Here is a 16,555-nt window from a genome sequence, read left to right as displayed (position 1 = left end):
CACTACCGTACTCGGCATGCAGTGTTTCCAACCCAACTGCACCCAAAATTACCTACATAGCCCCACAAACCATTGACGCATAGCCCCACGAACCATTGACACATAGCCCCACAAACCATTTGCGGAAACGTACCTTCTTCAGTTACAAAAACACATGTTTGGAAACACTGACCGGGATTACGTCATCACACACAGGCTACATCCACCTGGAAGTAAATGGTTGCAAGAGCTTTCGTGCATCGGTCACACATTTATATCGGAAAATAGATGATTTAACTGCAAAATTCAATGAACGATGCGAGAAAACACTTCCCCGAACTTCCAGAAGTATAAAGAAACTGCATTCGGTAAGTAATTTCTCCTGTAAATTTGATGAAGTCTGTCCGAGAAATTTACCATGAAAAATATAGTGATATAACTACTTCAAAAGTATTGGGTTACAATACAAAACGAGAGTTTTATAATATTCTCGTTTATTTACAGCACGGTCAAACTTACAGGCATTCATCCATATATTTCAATCTTGAAATCCAAGCCTCGTCCAAAACGTGACACCGCCACAAACTCAAAAGACCTTGGCGTTATACTCATTTGCTGAACATATCCGCCTGTGTCCTCTTCCATCTGGTCTATCACATGTACGACTTTTATGACATCACGTGAGGCAGCATATGCTACGTTACAGTACACATATCCCGAGTAGCTCCAATCAGATTTACAGGTGTTGTCGGTTTTTAACAGCTCCCCGTTGCCATTATCACCGGCCAGAATATCGTTGTAGCCTTTCCTTAACTGTAAAAAAAAAAAAAAAAAAAAAATAGAAGCTGCCATACATATATTCAGGGTGGTATTTGGTATTATGGGGGTTGGCTGGAAATTCACTCTCTGATTTCTAATCTTTTGCCTCTCGAGGGAGTACAGTAGGATCCATGAGTATTACCGTGCAAATTGTCCATCACCATGTTCGTGCACTTTATTTGACCCAATAAGAGCTTTAAGAATGAAATGAAAACTCAAAACAATCTGTTGATAACTTCTGCCCCAGCATACATAAAAATCCCTCACTTAAAAACACACAGGATGTAAGAGAAAAAAATAATGAAAATAGTCATGGAGAATTTGCACTGTAATACTCATGGATCCCACTGTACCTTTAATTATATATAGTTATTATATATTATTATTAGTTCTGAGACATTTGCTTCAGATCTGCCCACCACCCCCAACATATGTTTCTAGATTCATTCCTGATGGTTGAAGACGCACTACGAAGCCAGACACACTGGGTTCGAATCTTGAGGCATGGGGAACTATACAGGGTGTGTCAAAAGTAATAGCGCAAATATATGAAATATTGATTTTTATTATAGGAGATGTTAATAGTCGTACCTTTTGTAACAGGTAAAAGCACGATAATAGAAGCAAAAAAGTCTGAGTAAACATGGTCTGCAAACGAGCCGTTTTCGAGATAATCGTGAATGTGTGATTACAAGCCGCCACTGACTTCATTGTTTGTCCGCATACTCTTCGTTGCTGTAAGGTTCCATTTTCACTACACAGTACAGCACAACTGACGTGACTCCCACAGTACGATTAGACTGTGTACTGATTGTATCCATCCTGTTTGATTACAACGCCACCTCTCGGAAATGTTCTGTTTTGTAAACAGGAGCAAACCTCGGAACGCGCAAGGAGTAAAGCACTAGGTGTTTACAAAATGCAATCAATGACGGCTTGTAACCACACATTCGCACACATTATTAGCATTTTACCAACTAGGACGACGTTTGCAAACAATGAAGTCAGTGGCGGCTTGTAATCACACATTCGAGATTATCTCGAAAACGGTTCGTTTGCAGACCCATGTTTACTGAGATTTCTTTGCTTCTATTATCGTGTACTTTCACCTATGTCAGTTTGCGCTATTACTTATGAGTCACCCTGTATATATAGTTCAATGGTTTGCCCTAACATTTATTTAGTTTGTTTTTCGTCATCATCGTGATTAATCTCTACATTTAGAAAATCAATGTAAAATAATCATAATTGAAATGGTAATATTAAGAAGAATTGAAATGGTAACATTAGGGGAAGGTGAGGGAATGGCGCTCAGCGGGCAATGGCGCTCACCCCTCTGTAGTCGTTACGGAGGGTGTTATTGAAGAGTAACCTGTGCTGACATCTAGAACCCAGTACTACGAGGCACCAAACAAAAGGCGGCACATGTGGAGTTGACTTTTAAGAAGCAGGGTGCGAAAAACGTATTCGTCATATTTTGTTATAAAATTGGGAAGGAAAAAAGTGCAAGGTAAGTAGACGGAACGTTTAAGCTAGAGTCTTGAAAATTTTACAGATATAATAATAGTATTTCCTGTTTATTTCTTAATTATTATAAAGTTAAAATTTGAGGCTCTTCATGAGACGAGAAACAAAGCACATAATATGGCGCCTATCGGGTAATGACGCTCACGCTGTTTGTGATGGGAACATGAAGGGTGCAAAGACGTTTCTCATAATAAGCGTCCATTGTGTGCATTTTTGTGCAAAATTGTGCTCAATTTAATTTGTATCTGCATATTAATAAATATAAGTACTTAAAGATATAGTTTCTGTATAGTACAAAAATGGTATTGATTTACTGTTAGGATGATTACTGAGTGCCATTACCCTACCATAAGGGCAATTGCGCTCACACGCACATCGTTACTTTTTGACGTTTACAGAGATAACTATTAACGACAGGGAGCAAAGTAATACGCAGAGATGTACTACAAACATTGCTTTTTCAGGCCCACATTTTCTTTTTGTTTCACTGCGTACAGTTTTTGAGATTTTTAAAATTTCCCTTAGGTGGTCGCAATTCCCCCACTTTCCCCTAAGAAAAAATGTTAGTTTCTCATTGCAGCAAGAAAAGTATAACTAATAACATGATATGAAAGTAAAGACTAAGAATTCTTTTTACGTTGTAATACAGTTCGCAGGTTCGATTCTCATATTGAAGTTTAGTTCGGGTCTCTCTATAGTTCAGATTAACATATCTGACCAGTAGTTTTTGTGGTAAATTTCTCGTATCGGACAAACGGCTGAAATTTGCTAGTTCTTTTAATTTCAATATTCGTATTATGCATTCAGAAACATTGTTGAAGGTGGCATTTCGCTTATTTCACGGAAATAAGCTCTATTTGCGACATATCGAGTAAGTTTACTTCGTTTCTTTTTGCCTTCGGTAACACGCAAAATGGCGGTCTCAGTTTCACTACCATACTCGGCATGCAGTGTTTCCACCCCACTGCACCCAAAAATACCTACGTAGCCCCACAAACCATTGACGCATAGCCCCACGAACCATTGATACAGAGCCCCACGAGCCATTTCCAGTAAGGTTAGGTTAGGTAGGGTCATGTTTAGGTTACAATAGTTAATATTTGGTTTAGAAAAAAATGCGTAGCCCCACACACCATTCTCGCATAGCCCCACGAACCATTGACACATAGCCTCACGAACCATTGACACATAGCCCCCCAAACCATTTCCGGAAAGGTACTTTCTTCAGTTACAAAAACACGTGTTTGGAAACACTGACCGGCATTGACCGTGAATACGTCATCACACACAGGCAACATCCGGCTGGAAGGAAATGGATGTAACAGCTTCCGTGAATCTGTCACACATTTATATCGAAAAATAGATGTTTTACCGGCAAAATTCAGTCAACGATTCGAGAAATCACTTCCCCGAACTTACACAATTATAAAGAAACTGCATTCGGTAAGTAATTTCTCCTGTAAATTTGAAGAAATCCGTTTGTCCGATACGAGAAATTTACCGTTTTGGTAATATTTATGCAATCTGTATGGGACGTTCTGTACATATACATTATGATTATATATGTGCATACGAAATTCACAATACGATGCTTGCCAAACTTTTGCCAAGAAAACTTACATTCTGACATAACCAGTGTAGAATTTATGAACCATTAATGAATTATCTTTTAGTTTATTTCCAAAGAAAATATTATCTAACTATAACTATTTCAATAAGTTTTTACCTTGTAGAAAGGACTTTCTTGAACTTACCTTCCTAGGCGAAGATAGAGAGCAACACACAAGAAGCAAAATTATAACTTTCAACTTCATGGTATTTAGAAGATCAAGGAAATAATTCCAAATTGTTATTCCAAGCGCAAATCACACAAAATATTCGTCTTAAAAATCCTATAATATAGAAGTAAATATTAATTCACCTGCAGTCAGGAGTTGAAATAAGGAAATAAAGACGACACTTCAATCAATTTTTAATTGGCTTAATGAAGCATTTCAGAAAACATACATGAATCAAATGGGTTATCACTCTATCTGGCAATTTGTGTGCGCCAATAACGATTTTTTGTGAATAATTTTAGAAAAATATATGAAATTACAATTTTGCAAAGTTAAACTCAAGTGTGTTTATTCCTAGGTCCTTAATATTAAAAAACGCCCCCCCTCCCAAAAAAAACCTCAAAGAAATCGGTATTTATGTTTGGATGGAATATACTTTATTACTTTATACATCCCCTTTATCATCAAATAGTAAATTATGAAATGCATTATTAGTGTTATTAGTTAAGATCAAAAGTAAATTTCATATAAAATTATGAAACTTGTTGTTTTCCTTCATAGTTTGCTTCATATAATATATAATCAGTAATATTATAATACAAGAAAATCAATTTGCTGTTATATACGTAATAAATCAGATAAGCTTTAAGTGATATACGAGTTGCAGCAAATGTTTATAAATTATTTTTAATGCGATGAATGTAAGAAATATTCGAAGAAATGACAGAAAACAAAGAAATTAATGTGCGAAAAGTTCACACGTATACCAACCGCGTTACTCTGGGACGCGTATACCAATGAAGGGGTAATGTAGATTGTTTTTGATTGTTTGATTTTGTGTTTTAAGTCCAGTTTATGTACAGTAAGGCTAATCGGGACTGGACCTACACTTTAAAGTAGGATCCGAACCACTATGTGCCTCCACCGGAAACCGAACCCGGGGGTAGCTTTTAATCAGAATGGGTGAAATAAAACTTAATTTCATGACGTGACAACCCTTTGAGATTCCAAGCTTGTCAATATATTCTTTTGGGTGACAAGAGGTTAGTTAGTGCATGAAGGCCCATCGTCATCTAACCTCCTAGACCATGGATGGATGTCAGTCTATGGACATTTTCACTCTTGACTGGAAATTCTACAGTGTGGGCCAGAAGGAACTAGTCATTGAAACTTTGCTGTGTTTTTGTAATATTTAAGCAATCTGAATGAAACCTTCTGTATATATACATTATGGAATAGGATTACATGTGTGCATTCGAATTTCACTTTACGATTATGTTTTGTTATACCGGGTGGCCAGAATTAGTTACTCAACTCAGAGCCCTACTGTAGCCTGTTTGAGGCATCGTAGAACTCTGAAATTTGGTGAATCCACTATGCAGTCAATGAGGAAGAGGATGGCGATATATATAAAAAATAGTTCTATTTTCCGCCACCAGGTTGAAATGTGGCGCTGTACTGCCATGATGGGTTGTAGTAATGACGTAAACTGCTCCAATTGGTTATGGATTTGCCTTTACCTTGCAATCTTGCAATAAACGAGAGATTATTTTCTCGCAACTTCCAGTCACTAACAAATATCTTTCTAATTAATAACTCAGCTAAATCACTTAACGTGATATTCAATATTCATTAATACAGCGCGACATTTCAACCTGGTGGCGGAAAATTGATCTATTTTTTTTTATCGCCATCCTCTTCCCCAACCGAACCTGTGGTCATATGACAGTTCTTGTCTCCGGCCGGATAGTAGTATTTCTACCCTTCACTGCACGCCGCCACCTCTGCACAGCAATCACTGAATTCCAAGACTCGCAGCGTGCCACAATCAAGTGCTTGGTTATAGTTGGTTATAGTACTGAGCAAGACATTATCGTATTGTAAAATTCGTATGCACATATGTAATCCTATTCCATAATGTATATGTAGAGAAAGTTTCATTCAGATTGCTTAAATATTACAAAAACTACAGCAGACCAAGTACGTACATGCCAGCATAGGCGTAACTTGACGGGGAAAGGGATAGCACTTGCCCCCCCCCCAAACTTTTCAGGTTACTAAATTTCAAAATTAAGGATGCTTTTCTTAACCCTCCTCGGACCTGAGAAGCAAGGTATTGAAGAATATATTTTATGATTTGGCTTAGCAAAAGAGTTCTAGACTTTTTACGGGATGGAAAACTTGTCTATCCTGGCTCCCGAAGTCTCAAGTTTAATTCTGCCCCCGATAGTTAAGCCCTAAGTTTGAATCTGCCCCTGAAAGTTAAGTCGCAAGTTTGATCCTGCCTCCGAAAGTTAAGTCTCAAGTTTGATTCTGCTCCCGAAAGTTAAGTACCAAGTTTGATTCTGCCCCTGAAAATTAAGTTCCAAGTTTGATTCTGCCCCTTAAAGTTTAGTCGCAAGTTTGATTCTGCCCCTGAAAGTTAAGTCGCAAGTTTGATTCTGCCCCTGAAAGTTAAGTTCCAAGTTTGGTTCTGCCCCTTAAAGTTTAGTCGCAAGTTTGATTCTGCCTCCGAAAGTTAAGTTCCAAGTTTGATTCTGCCCCTGAAAGTTAAGTTCCAAGTTTGATTCTGCCCAGGGACGGCGACAGGGGTGGGCACGGGTGGGCAAGCGCCCACCCAAAAATTTCTGTGCCCACCCGATTGCCCACCCAATCAAATTCAGTAAGTACATATACTTGGGGATATAGGAATGATTCAATAAATAAGTGTATTCTGGTGTCCATAACATGTACATTTTACTTGTGAATATTATCTATGCTAGAAATGTTCACATATTATCATACCATATAAAGCCAATTTTCTCATTAGAAAGTGAAAGTAATTACTAGAGCTATTGAAACAAAAACTGTAATCAAATTAGTACTTCCATGATTAAAAGCATCTAGTAGGCTTAGGAGGCTCAAAATTATGCAGGGTATGATCAAGATTAGATCAGAATTTAGGGTAAACTTGAAGACTGCAGCTCCGCGCCATCACTAGGAAAGACTGCTTTGAAAAGTACCACATAATGAAAAAATTAGGTACTTCGGATGTGGTAAAAAATATAATAATAAAACATACCATGTAACTTGGCAAGAAGTTATAACTGAAACTGGGTAGAGGGGATTGGAGTGAGGTCTTGGTGCTGTAAGCTTCGGGTCTCCACATACGTACATAAATCCCAGCCTGGGTATGGTTAAAATAATCTCCAAATAAACAAATAAAAACACCATCTTAGCGTTACTTCTGCAGCAACACAATAAATTATTTCGACTTTTTAATTATTATTATTATTATTATTAGAATAATTTAATCAAGAAGACTTAGATGGACAGGCCATGTGACACGAATGGCAGAGGAAAGAATAGTTTACAGGATTCTTGTTGGGAAACCTGATGGTAAGAAGGAAGGCCAAGACGAAGATGGAGGGAATACGTTGAGATGGACCTAAAAGAAATCTGTAAGGTTAAGAAAGATTGGATTGATCTTGCACCGGATAGAAACAGATCGAAGCCTTGTGTTTCTGCAGCCATAAACCTTCTGGTTTAAGTATGCTAGAGAGTATAGTATAGTTTTGATTAGCTCTGCATGGAAATTCCAGAAGTGTCCTTTCTTATTTCATTACAATTTTTATATACCTGTCATCTTCAATTATAAATATGGCATGCGAAATATCAAATTTATATTCGTTCTACTAATAAGAACGAATCGCAATAATCACTACAATACCGAAGTTATGTATGTAAAAAGCTACATAATTATTCAATTGCTAATGAGTGGCTTATCATATTTAGAAATCCTCTTTCGATACACAAATTTTACCACACGAATCAGCCGAAAATGTCGACAGAATCTGTAGATGTAGCTGAAGTAAAGAAAAAAGTTATGTCACGAAGTATCCAGAAGATGATTTTGTTAGTTTGTTTTTAAGCCCACTTTTATGCTAAGATGGGCTAATCGGGACGAAGTCTACAGTTTAACGTCTAGTCCGAACCAGTGTGCATTGTGCTTCCACCAGGAGAGGCGGGAGTCTAACACATGACCTCTTCATTATAATGCGACAGCGTTATGCCATTGGGGGAAAAATATACAGAAAGAACTCTCACCAAACGTGTCATTTTATCACCACAGAGGATGCGTCCATTCTAAGAGGGTGATTGCCTGAGACAAATTGAGACTTTCGGAAAACAGTCATTGTTCACGGAATTAGCTGCCTTGATCCACCAATGAAACGATGTGCAATTGAAACTACCACCTCAACTTTCTAAGAGGTACGACGTAATGGAACTCCATTTTTGGAAGAGTAAGTCGTGGTTGATATATTTTATTTTAAGTCATTTCAATTGTGATTAGATGAAAGTAACGAAGGGGCGAAAACAAATACATTCTGACACTCAAAATACAAACCCTCATAAATTATTACTTTGACAGTGGTTCCAGACTCCAGAGACTAGTTGCCCTGAAAGCATAAAGTTTCCAGTATGCTGCACAGGTTGACATTCTAGTGTATTCGAAATGGTCAAGCCATACAACCCAAGTCATCTATATAAAATAGATGAATTATTACTCTTACGGTGATGAACTTCGATGAATCCCTTGTGTCCTAAATCATTTTGTTGCCTCAAAAAATATGTTCATGTAACCATACGTGTGTTGCTTCTCCCGCATTAGTAACATGACAGTTCAGAAAACGAATAGCAACTTAGCTATTAATCTCTTCAATTCTGAACAGATTTTTCAATCTTACTTGTTTATTACTTATGAGTGATATTTTGTCAAAATAGTCTTTTATTAGCCTAGGAATACTTCATGGACAATGAACAAAGAATTTGTTTTCCGTGTGTGTTTTAAATCATTCCTAATAAGATGTTCATTTTAATCCAAACATTCAGTGGCGGCGGTTAGTAGGAGCGGGAAGTGGGGGATGCAGTTCCCCCACCACATTTTGCCACTTTTTGTCCCCACACTATGGCCTCTTTATGCTAAGCCTTTTCTACCAAGAAAAAGTATATTGTCCTTACCCCTCAAATGTTGGCACCCAATCGCCGCTACTACAAACATTCAGATAGATTTTTCAGTTGTACAAACCTTATAAGCTAAGAAAAGTGACCCCTAAGGAGTAAGAAAACTCTTTCAGTGAAGAACTCAAACGATGAAAATACTATGCTCAAGAACATGCATTTAAATTACGAGAAACTTCACGATTGTCTACCATCGCACTTTCTATCACTGTTGCTCCGGCTCCCGTGGAGGAGTGGTTAGCACATCGCGCTACGACGCCAGGGGTCCTGGGTTCGAATCCCGGCCTGGGCATGGATGTTTGGGAGTGAGTGTCCATTCATCAATTTCAGCATGTCATCACTCATCCCCATCTTCGCAAATGAGCCAAAAGTGGCACAAAAAGCGAAGTAAAATAAAGCAAATCAATCAACCAGTCAAATCAATCTATCACTGTCGCCGAATACATAAAACCAAGTATGTCTTGTATTTGCAACACACGCTTAAGGCGAAGAGGGACAATTACGCATCAGGCATGCATTTATTCCAATATCGTCGGAATGAGCAATGCTACTAAAAAGATCTCCGCCAGAAATGAAGAGTATGAATTTCTCCCCATGTGGCAAGTGGAAGCGGTTTTGCTAAGTTGATTATTAAGCCTTATACGATTTTTGAAAAATATGAGGAATTAGTATTTACCGAATCCCATGTATTCCTTATGGGACATCAACTTCAACTTCAAGTTACGGCTCATCAAATGGGAGTTTCGACTTTTCCTACTATTATGACATAGTTCAACGTGTCCTTTTTCCGTCCAAGTACTTTTCTACGTCATTGGATGTTTGATATTCCCGAGATAACGAATAAAATAATGGTCCCATAAGCCTAGTGCATTTCTCCTTGCCTCCTACGGCCATCCTGGCAGTGTTGCCAAACCTGATGTGCATAATAGAGCTAAATTTCACCATTAATATAGCTAAAGAGGACTTTCAAGGATTTCAAGGACTAGATTAACGAAGGCTGCATAAAGTGCCTACTAGGGTAATTTTAGTTGTCAGAGGGGTGGGGGTGATGGCAATTTATTCTCAGTTTTCACCGCCTAGATTTGGCGGCATCACCCATCTCAATAATCCAATGATGTTAATATAAAATCGAAAATAAAGGGTTCCCGGATAACAAAATTGTCATCTTCATCTTAGCCACAGCGCTATATATAAAAATACATGGGGAGGAAAGAAGAGGTGGGTGACGCAGCCTATAGCTATACGAATATCACGTCACGTGCAAAATGTACACTCATGGCAAAAGTTGCTATTTATGGGCCGGAGCCAGTGGTGGCATCATAGTGGGGCAGAGGGCGGGTGCCACAGTTCACAGTCAAACGAGTGCACGAAAGAGCCAGATCTGGCTCCAAAAGAGCGAAGTTGGCAACAGTGATCAGCAGCTGCCCCAGCGAGAATGACCTAGGGGAAATTGTCCCTCCTCGCCTTAAACCTAATTCACATTTATTTCACTGTATTAACATGCATAGAATGTATGGCTGCACAGGCTAAACACTTCCTTGAAATAATTGTGTCCATCAGAGACAAAGCGAAAGGAAATGGAACAAGATGGGAGGATATATTAGAAAATAATAAAGAGGAAACCCGGATAAGGAAAGGGAAAATAAGTAAGAAGAGAATTGGGAGTGTAAGAGAGAGGGGATACATACGTCTTACATACACGTATACCTATAAATGGTCTTACATTTATACTGCCCACCCTAATCTATCAATATGGCGCTTCTGCCCACCCAGTCGAAAATTTCTGGCGCCGTCCCTGATTCTGCCCCTGAAAGTTAAGTTCCAAGTTTGATTCTGCCCCTGAAAGTTAAGTCGCAAGTTTGATTCTGTCCCTGAAAAGTTTAGTCCCAAGTTTGATTCTCGTGAAAGTTAAGTCCCAAGTTTGATTTTGCCCCTCCAAAGTTAGGCCCGCAAGTTACGCCCATGCATGCCAGATTCATCGCTGGTCGTCAATTGTTACTCATGCAAATGTGGTAACTGTTCGGTTCATAATAACTCACCAATGTTACTTCAACAGCTATGAAGATATGAAGTGAGGTGCCATTAGAAAATAAAATATTTAGTGAGAAGTTTGCCAGGCACTCAGTACAAGCAGGAACCTTCTACTCTCGTTTACAGACAAATCGTTCTAAGCGGAAAAATGTTCTGCCTCCTCTATTTATAATTCACATTGGGAACATTTTGCAATCTTTAGCTTGACCATGAAAATGAACGGGAAGCAAATTATATCATCTGTGACGTTCATCTGGTATCTTTTTTCGATTGTGAACTTCAGAGCACTGGAGGATGTATTGAAGAGAGAATAGTTAATAATAGCGGAATGGAACTGGCAGCTGGATTTCCTGTCTAACAATTCTCCACGTGCAAGAGGAAAAAATTCTCACTCTTCCATTGAATATCTGTTTTCCAAGGAGAGCCCTTCAACGCTAGTATGTGCATGCCTTTGTGCATAAGCAGACAGAATCACGTAACCGTCCATTGCTTATGGCTTTTGATGGATGTTAGAGGGGTTGGGGGGGGGGATTCCATTCTCTAGTGGCAGTTACGGTATGTGATTTTCAGTAGGTGGTTGTATTATGTACTGGGACTGACAATATTTTTTTCGTCGTGTTGCATGTTCATGTCTGCTTGTATTTGTGTTCAGTTTCTCAAAGAGATATGCAGGCTGCTTGTTGCCTAGTACTTTATGTGCTAAAGTTAGTAATTGGTATTTTGCGAAATTCTTGGTGTTAAGGGGAGGAGATACAGTTACGCACCAATTGTACATTTACTTCAATATCGCCCGAATGGACACTGCTACTAAAAATAAACCCTGGGTGTATCCAAGAGTATGAATTTCTCTCCATGTTGCAAGTGGAAGCGTTTTTTTAATGTTGATTATTAAGCTGGATACGATGTTTGAAGAATATGATAATAAAAATTTTCCTTACGGGGAATCAACTTCAACATCAAATTACGGCTAATCAAATGGAAGTTTCGACTTCTCCGCTGGTGAAATGCATCTTCCAGTTAACATATTTTTCTGTTCCATCGGAAGTTTTATATTCCCAAGAGAACGAATCAAATCATACTCCCATATGATCAATGCTTTTCTCCTTGCCTCCTCGAAGTGTTGCCAAACCTGATGCGCATAAAAGAACTAAAGTTCATCTTAAATGGAGTTACAACGGACTTTCATGGAGCTAGATTTACGAGGGCTGCATGAAGTGCCTCCTAGGATAATGTTAGTTGTCAAGGGGTGGGTGCTGCTATTATCGTTAACTCTAAATTGATGACAATTTATTCTTAGTTTTCAATATCTAGATCCGGCGGCATCGCCCATCTCAATAATCCACCGATGGTCGTATGAAATCGAAAGTAAAGGACTCCCTGACAACAATATTATGTCAATTTCACGTCAAACATGGCGATATAAAGAAGTAGCTGGAGAGATAAGAGGGAGTGGGGCGACGCAGCCAATATAACAATATCACGTCACGTGCAAAATGTATAATTATGTGGGCCGGAACCAGTAATGGCATCATAGTGGGGCACGGGGGTGGACGTCCCAATTCACAGCCGAACGAGTGGACCAAAGAGCCAGATCTGGCTCCAAGAGAGCTAAGTTGGCACACTGCCACGGACGGAAGAGCTTGAGAAGAGTGCCGTGGAGACTGCATCGCATGCCCTTAAGCCAATTCAAACTGAACAAGTATTTCGAAATGTGGTTCTTCATTTTTTCAGCTTGTAAATGAATCTTATGTAGCTTTTTTGGCCTATTAGTTATGCAGGCTCTTGCATTGTAAGCAACTGTGGCTCCGTAGGTTAATCGTGATAAAACTAGACTCTCGCCCAATACCTTTTTTAACCTCAATGCCTACAATATTCTTTAAATGATGTAAGGCTCGAAGAGATTTGTTGTTTTGTTTTTTTATCTGCGCTGAAATATGATCTGACCATTCTATGTGGGGATCCATGACAAAACCAAGGTTTTTATTAGCACTCTCTAAATTTAATGGGTGGTTATTTGGGGAGAATCATATGATCTGAGTTTTGGTTAGCTTTTTTATCAGAAATTTCGTTCCTATTATGACAAATTTTGACTTAGTTGGGTTTAATTTTAGTAAGTAGTATGTGCCCAGTCACTTATGGGGTTCAGGTCGTTTTGTAGTTGTGATGCTGCATTTGAGAACTCTTGTATCCTTGTGTGTATGTATATCTGTATCATCAGCATATTGGTGATACTGCGCATGCGAGAGGCTCTTACGTAAGTCCAATACATAAATGGAGAAAGGGAGAGGTCCAAGAATGCTTCCTTGCGGAACTCCATTTCGAATGTTTAACCACCCAGAGGAACAGTTATTTTTGCCTCTGATTTGAACACGCTGCCTCCTTCCAGAAAGGTACGATGCAAATCAATCATTGGTTATGCCTAGGGGTGTGCGGGATCCCGAAAAGTCGGGACCGAAATCGGCAAAAAAAATTTACCGTCCCTATCCCGACTTCGGGAAATGAATTCCCGACTTTTCGGGATCCCGAGCAGTTGGGAAATACCGAATTGTAATTTTAAAAAGTCGTTAATTCTAGGCATTTTGTGGAATGTAAATGTCTGGGACTTATTGGAAATTATTAGTTTTTATTACAAAAATGCAAAAACAACCACTTAAGGTGAAAATGACGTGTAGAATTGGAGATTTCCACAGCTTCGGGAAATTTCCCGTCTGACTACCATGCTAAAGGTCCCGGGTTCGATCCCCGGCCGGTTCAAATCCGAGAACTTTTCTAACGGTGGAAGCGGCCCCGGCGCCTACCCAGCGTCGAATAACATTGGGTACCTGGGAAACCCTGGGGGGTAAAGGCATTCAGGGGCGTGATGCTGATCACATCACCCCCACTCACGACCGGATCAAGAAAGTGTGGGGCGTTACCCCCACACCCCCTATACGCCTTCATGGCGTGGTGCTAAGCACAGGGGAACACTTTACCTTTTTTTAAAGTCTCAACTTTAAACGGCTGTACAGTCGTAAATACTTCTTTCCACGCACCAATTATTTTTATATTCACAATTAGGATCACATAATCTTCATAATTAAAGAAAAAAATTTGAAAATTCGAGGGTGTAGAATAGGGTACCCGACCCGTTCGCCATTGCAACTGAAGAGTCATTAAGTGATCCGCCACTGATGACTGATGCCGATGCCTGAGATTCATTGGATGCATGAGGAACATCTGTAGAATCGACAGAACACGCACTGGGCTTATCAACGGCACTTGCCTCACTTTTTTCCTGATTACATTCTGTATAAAAAAAGAACTGATTTTCGGAACCTTCTTCAGAAATGCTTCCTGCTTTTCACTTTTTGTATTGTGACCCACTGAATCTTACTCTTTGATCACTCATAATGAGCGTAATGACGTTTTAAACTTACCCCAACAAACACACGTCGGACACTGACACACGCGAGACGAGACACACCACCTAGTTCTTGAATAACCTCGAGCAACTAACAGTAGAATAGTACAATGCGAAACCCCTTTAATAATGCTTGCGCAGGCAGTTTAATTCTCAACAATTCAACGCGAATCACATGCTTTTGATATGCGGCCAATGCCGGTAGTAGATTACAACACACAAAAATTTGCCGTTGCGTAGATACCAATTTTCGTTTCGTCTCCCTCTCTCTTAGTATCACGTGTTCTACCCTGCTCGAAAACCTTCGCTATTGTTGCCATATTGTCATTCCATTCTTGGACACACTTGCGGAAACATCATTGAAAACAATTGACTAGCGCTCCAGCTCGCGGTTCACACCGTTCGGCAGGGACGGTAATGTGGCAATATAGCACGGCGTAGTGGTTGCTTCTTTTATGCAGTGCATGTTCATTGGCTAGCTAGTAACTAGTGTTGCCAACTGTAATAATGAAGCACTATTTCTGTCACGGATGGGGAAAGGCAGGTAAAATGACGGTGAGTTTTGTTGGATTGGAAGCACCATATTTTTATTTTATACTAAGTATTTTACCGGTTTGACGTTGTGTGCGTGTATTGCGTGTGTGTATGTGAAAGTGTGTGTTTGTTAATGAACGTTAAATTCCATAATGCCTCCAGTTCTGTCAAAGTTGAAATCAAAAACCTTGCATAGCCAAGCTCGGGAAATTCTAAGCAACGTGCACGAGTTCATGAAGGAGGAAGACAGTGAAGGTGTTAGCATCCCAATACAGCATTTTGGCAAGAGAGCAGCGGCTGCGACTGGAGTTCCTGAACGAACAATCAGGGCTATCATGAACGAAAGACAATCTCTTGAGATGTCAGAAGGCCCCTCCACATCATTCCACACTCCCGGGAAAGAACGACAAAGACCAGCGACCAAATCGTCAGTGGACGCTTTCGATGAAAACGTTATCCGTAGGCACATATAGGACTACGCTCTGCTTGAAAATGAAGTGCCGACATTGAAAAAATTGCATGTCAAATTACAGGCGGACATACATTTTGCGGGAAGTCAAGAGAGTTTGCTGCGAAAGATGGGATTTAGGTGGAGGAAGAGGAGGCTGTCATTTTTGCTGCTTAATGCGATGCATATTGTTTTCTGTGTTAAAATTGCCATGCTTTGATGGGTGACCAAGTTCATAACAGGGCCGGCGGAAGGGGAGAGCGAACCGTGCCACCGGCCAGGGCGGCAAAATTTGAAGAGAAGAAAAAAATAAGCCTATTGAAAACTGTGGTTGAGCGAGATATTATTCTTTTGCGCTTAATAGTATTGAAATAGCATAAGAAGCCTCATTATTTATTTTATATTTTGATGTTTTACTTAGGAATATATTGATTTTCAATTTCCCGGTGCTGCGTAATGGTCGGGAGGGGGGGGGGGGTTCGAAATGGAGCGGCATCTACCGTCACCGCCCAGGGAGGCAAAATGACTAGCGTCAGCCCTGGTTCATAGCAAAAGAAAAAGCCGCGCAGCTTATCGTCTAGAGTCGTTTTCACGTTCAGAAGACACAACGGCGCTTATGGAGAAACCGCACAGTGTTGCCAATACAGCGCTAGCTCATGTCGCCGGGAAATGATGACCTTCCTTCACAATGAAGGTGTTACATATTTTGTATATATAATGATAATTATATGTAATTATTAATATTAATATTATACTGTGAACGTTACAGTTACCCTTTTTACTATGATCCATTGCGATCACTACACACGCTAGTGTAATGCACGAATATGACACTTCAGAAATCACTTAAAAAAGTAAAAATCACTGAGAGCTCACACAACTGAAAACACTTTTTCGGGAGAGGGAAAAAGTCTAAACAGACCAAAGCAGATCTCTCACTCAAGTAAGGGGAACCTGGCACATGGGTTAGATTAAGTTGCAACCCAAACAAACAAATGAGTTATGGCCCACGTGAACTGATAAGACGTGAATGACTCA

At 39.6% G+C, this 16,555-nt stretch overlaps 1 protein-coding gene across 2 annotated transcripts; it reads right to left on the bottom strand.

Annotated features, from left to right (window-relative positions):
- Positions 1–464: 464 nt before the first annotated feature.
- Positions 465–11,265, bottom strand: LOC145978232 (uncharacterized). Of its 2 annotated transcripts, none has more exons than XM_083110707.1 (3): positions 11,144–11,265; positions 4,080–4,217; positions 465–792 (listed from the first exon to the last, which is right to left on the bottom strand). In XM_083110707.1, exons 2-3 carry the CDS (start codon positions 4,137–4,139, stop codon positions 505–507), a joined length of 348 nt encoding a protein of 115 aa, XP_082966833.1. In that variant the 5' UTR covers positions 4,140–4,217; positions 11,144–11,265; the 3' UTR covers positions 465–504. The 2 variants fall into 2 exon arrangements, with proteins under 2 accessions (XP_082966833.1, XP_082966834.1); XM_083110708.1 differs by having other exon boundaries at positions 11,219–11,261.
- Positions 11,266–16,555: the final 5,290 nt, after the last annotated feature.

This window comes from Lepisma saccharinum, chromosome 24 (genome assembly GCF_977018435.1).
Source record: "Lepisma saccharinum chromosome 24, izLepSacc3.1, whole genome shotgun sequence".
Taxonomy (NCBI): Eukaryota; Metazoa; Arthropoda; class Insecta; order Zygentoma; family Lepismatidae; genus Lepisma; species Lepisma saccharinum.
The sequence above is the reverse complement of the archived record's forward strand: the minus strand, read 5'-3'. Positions and strand labels throughout refer to the sequence as shown.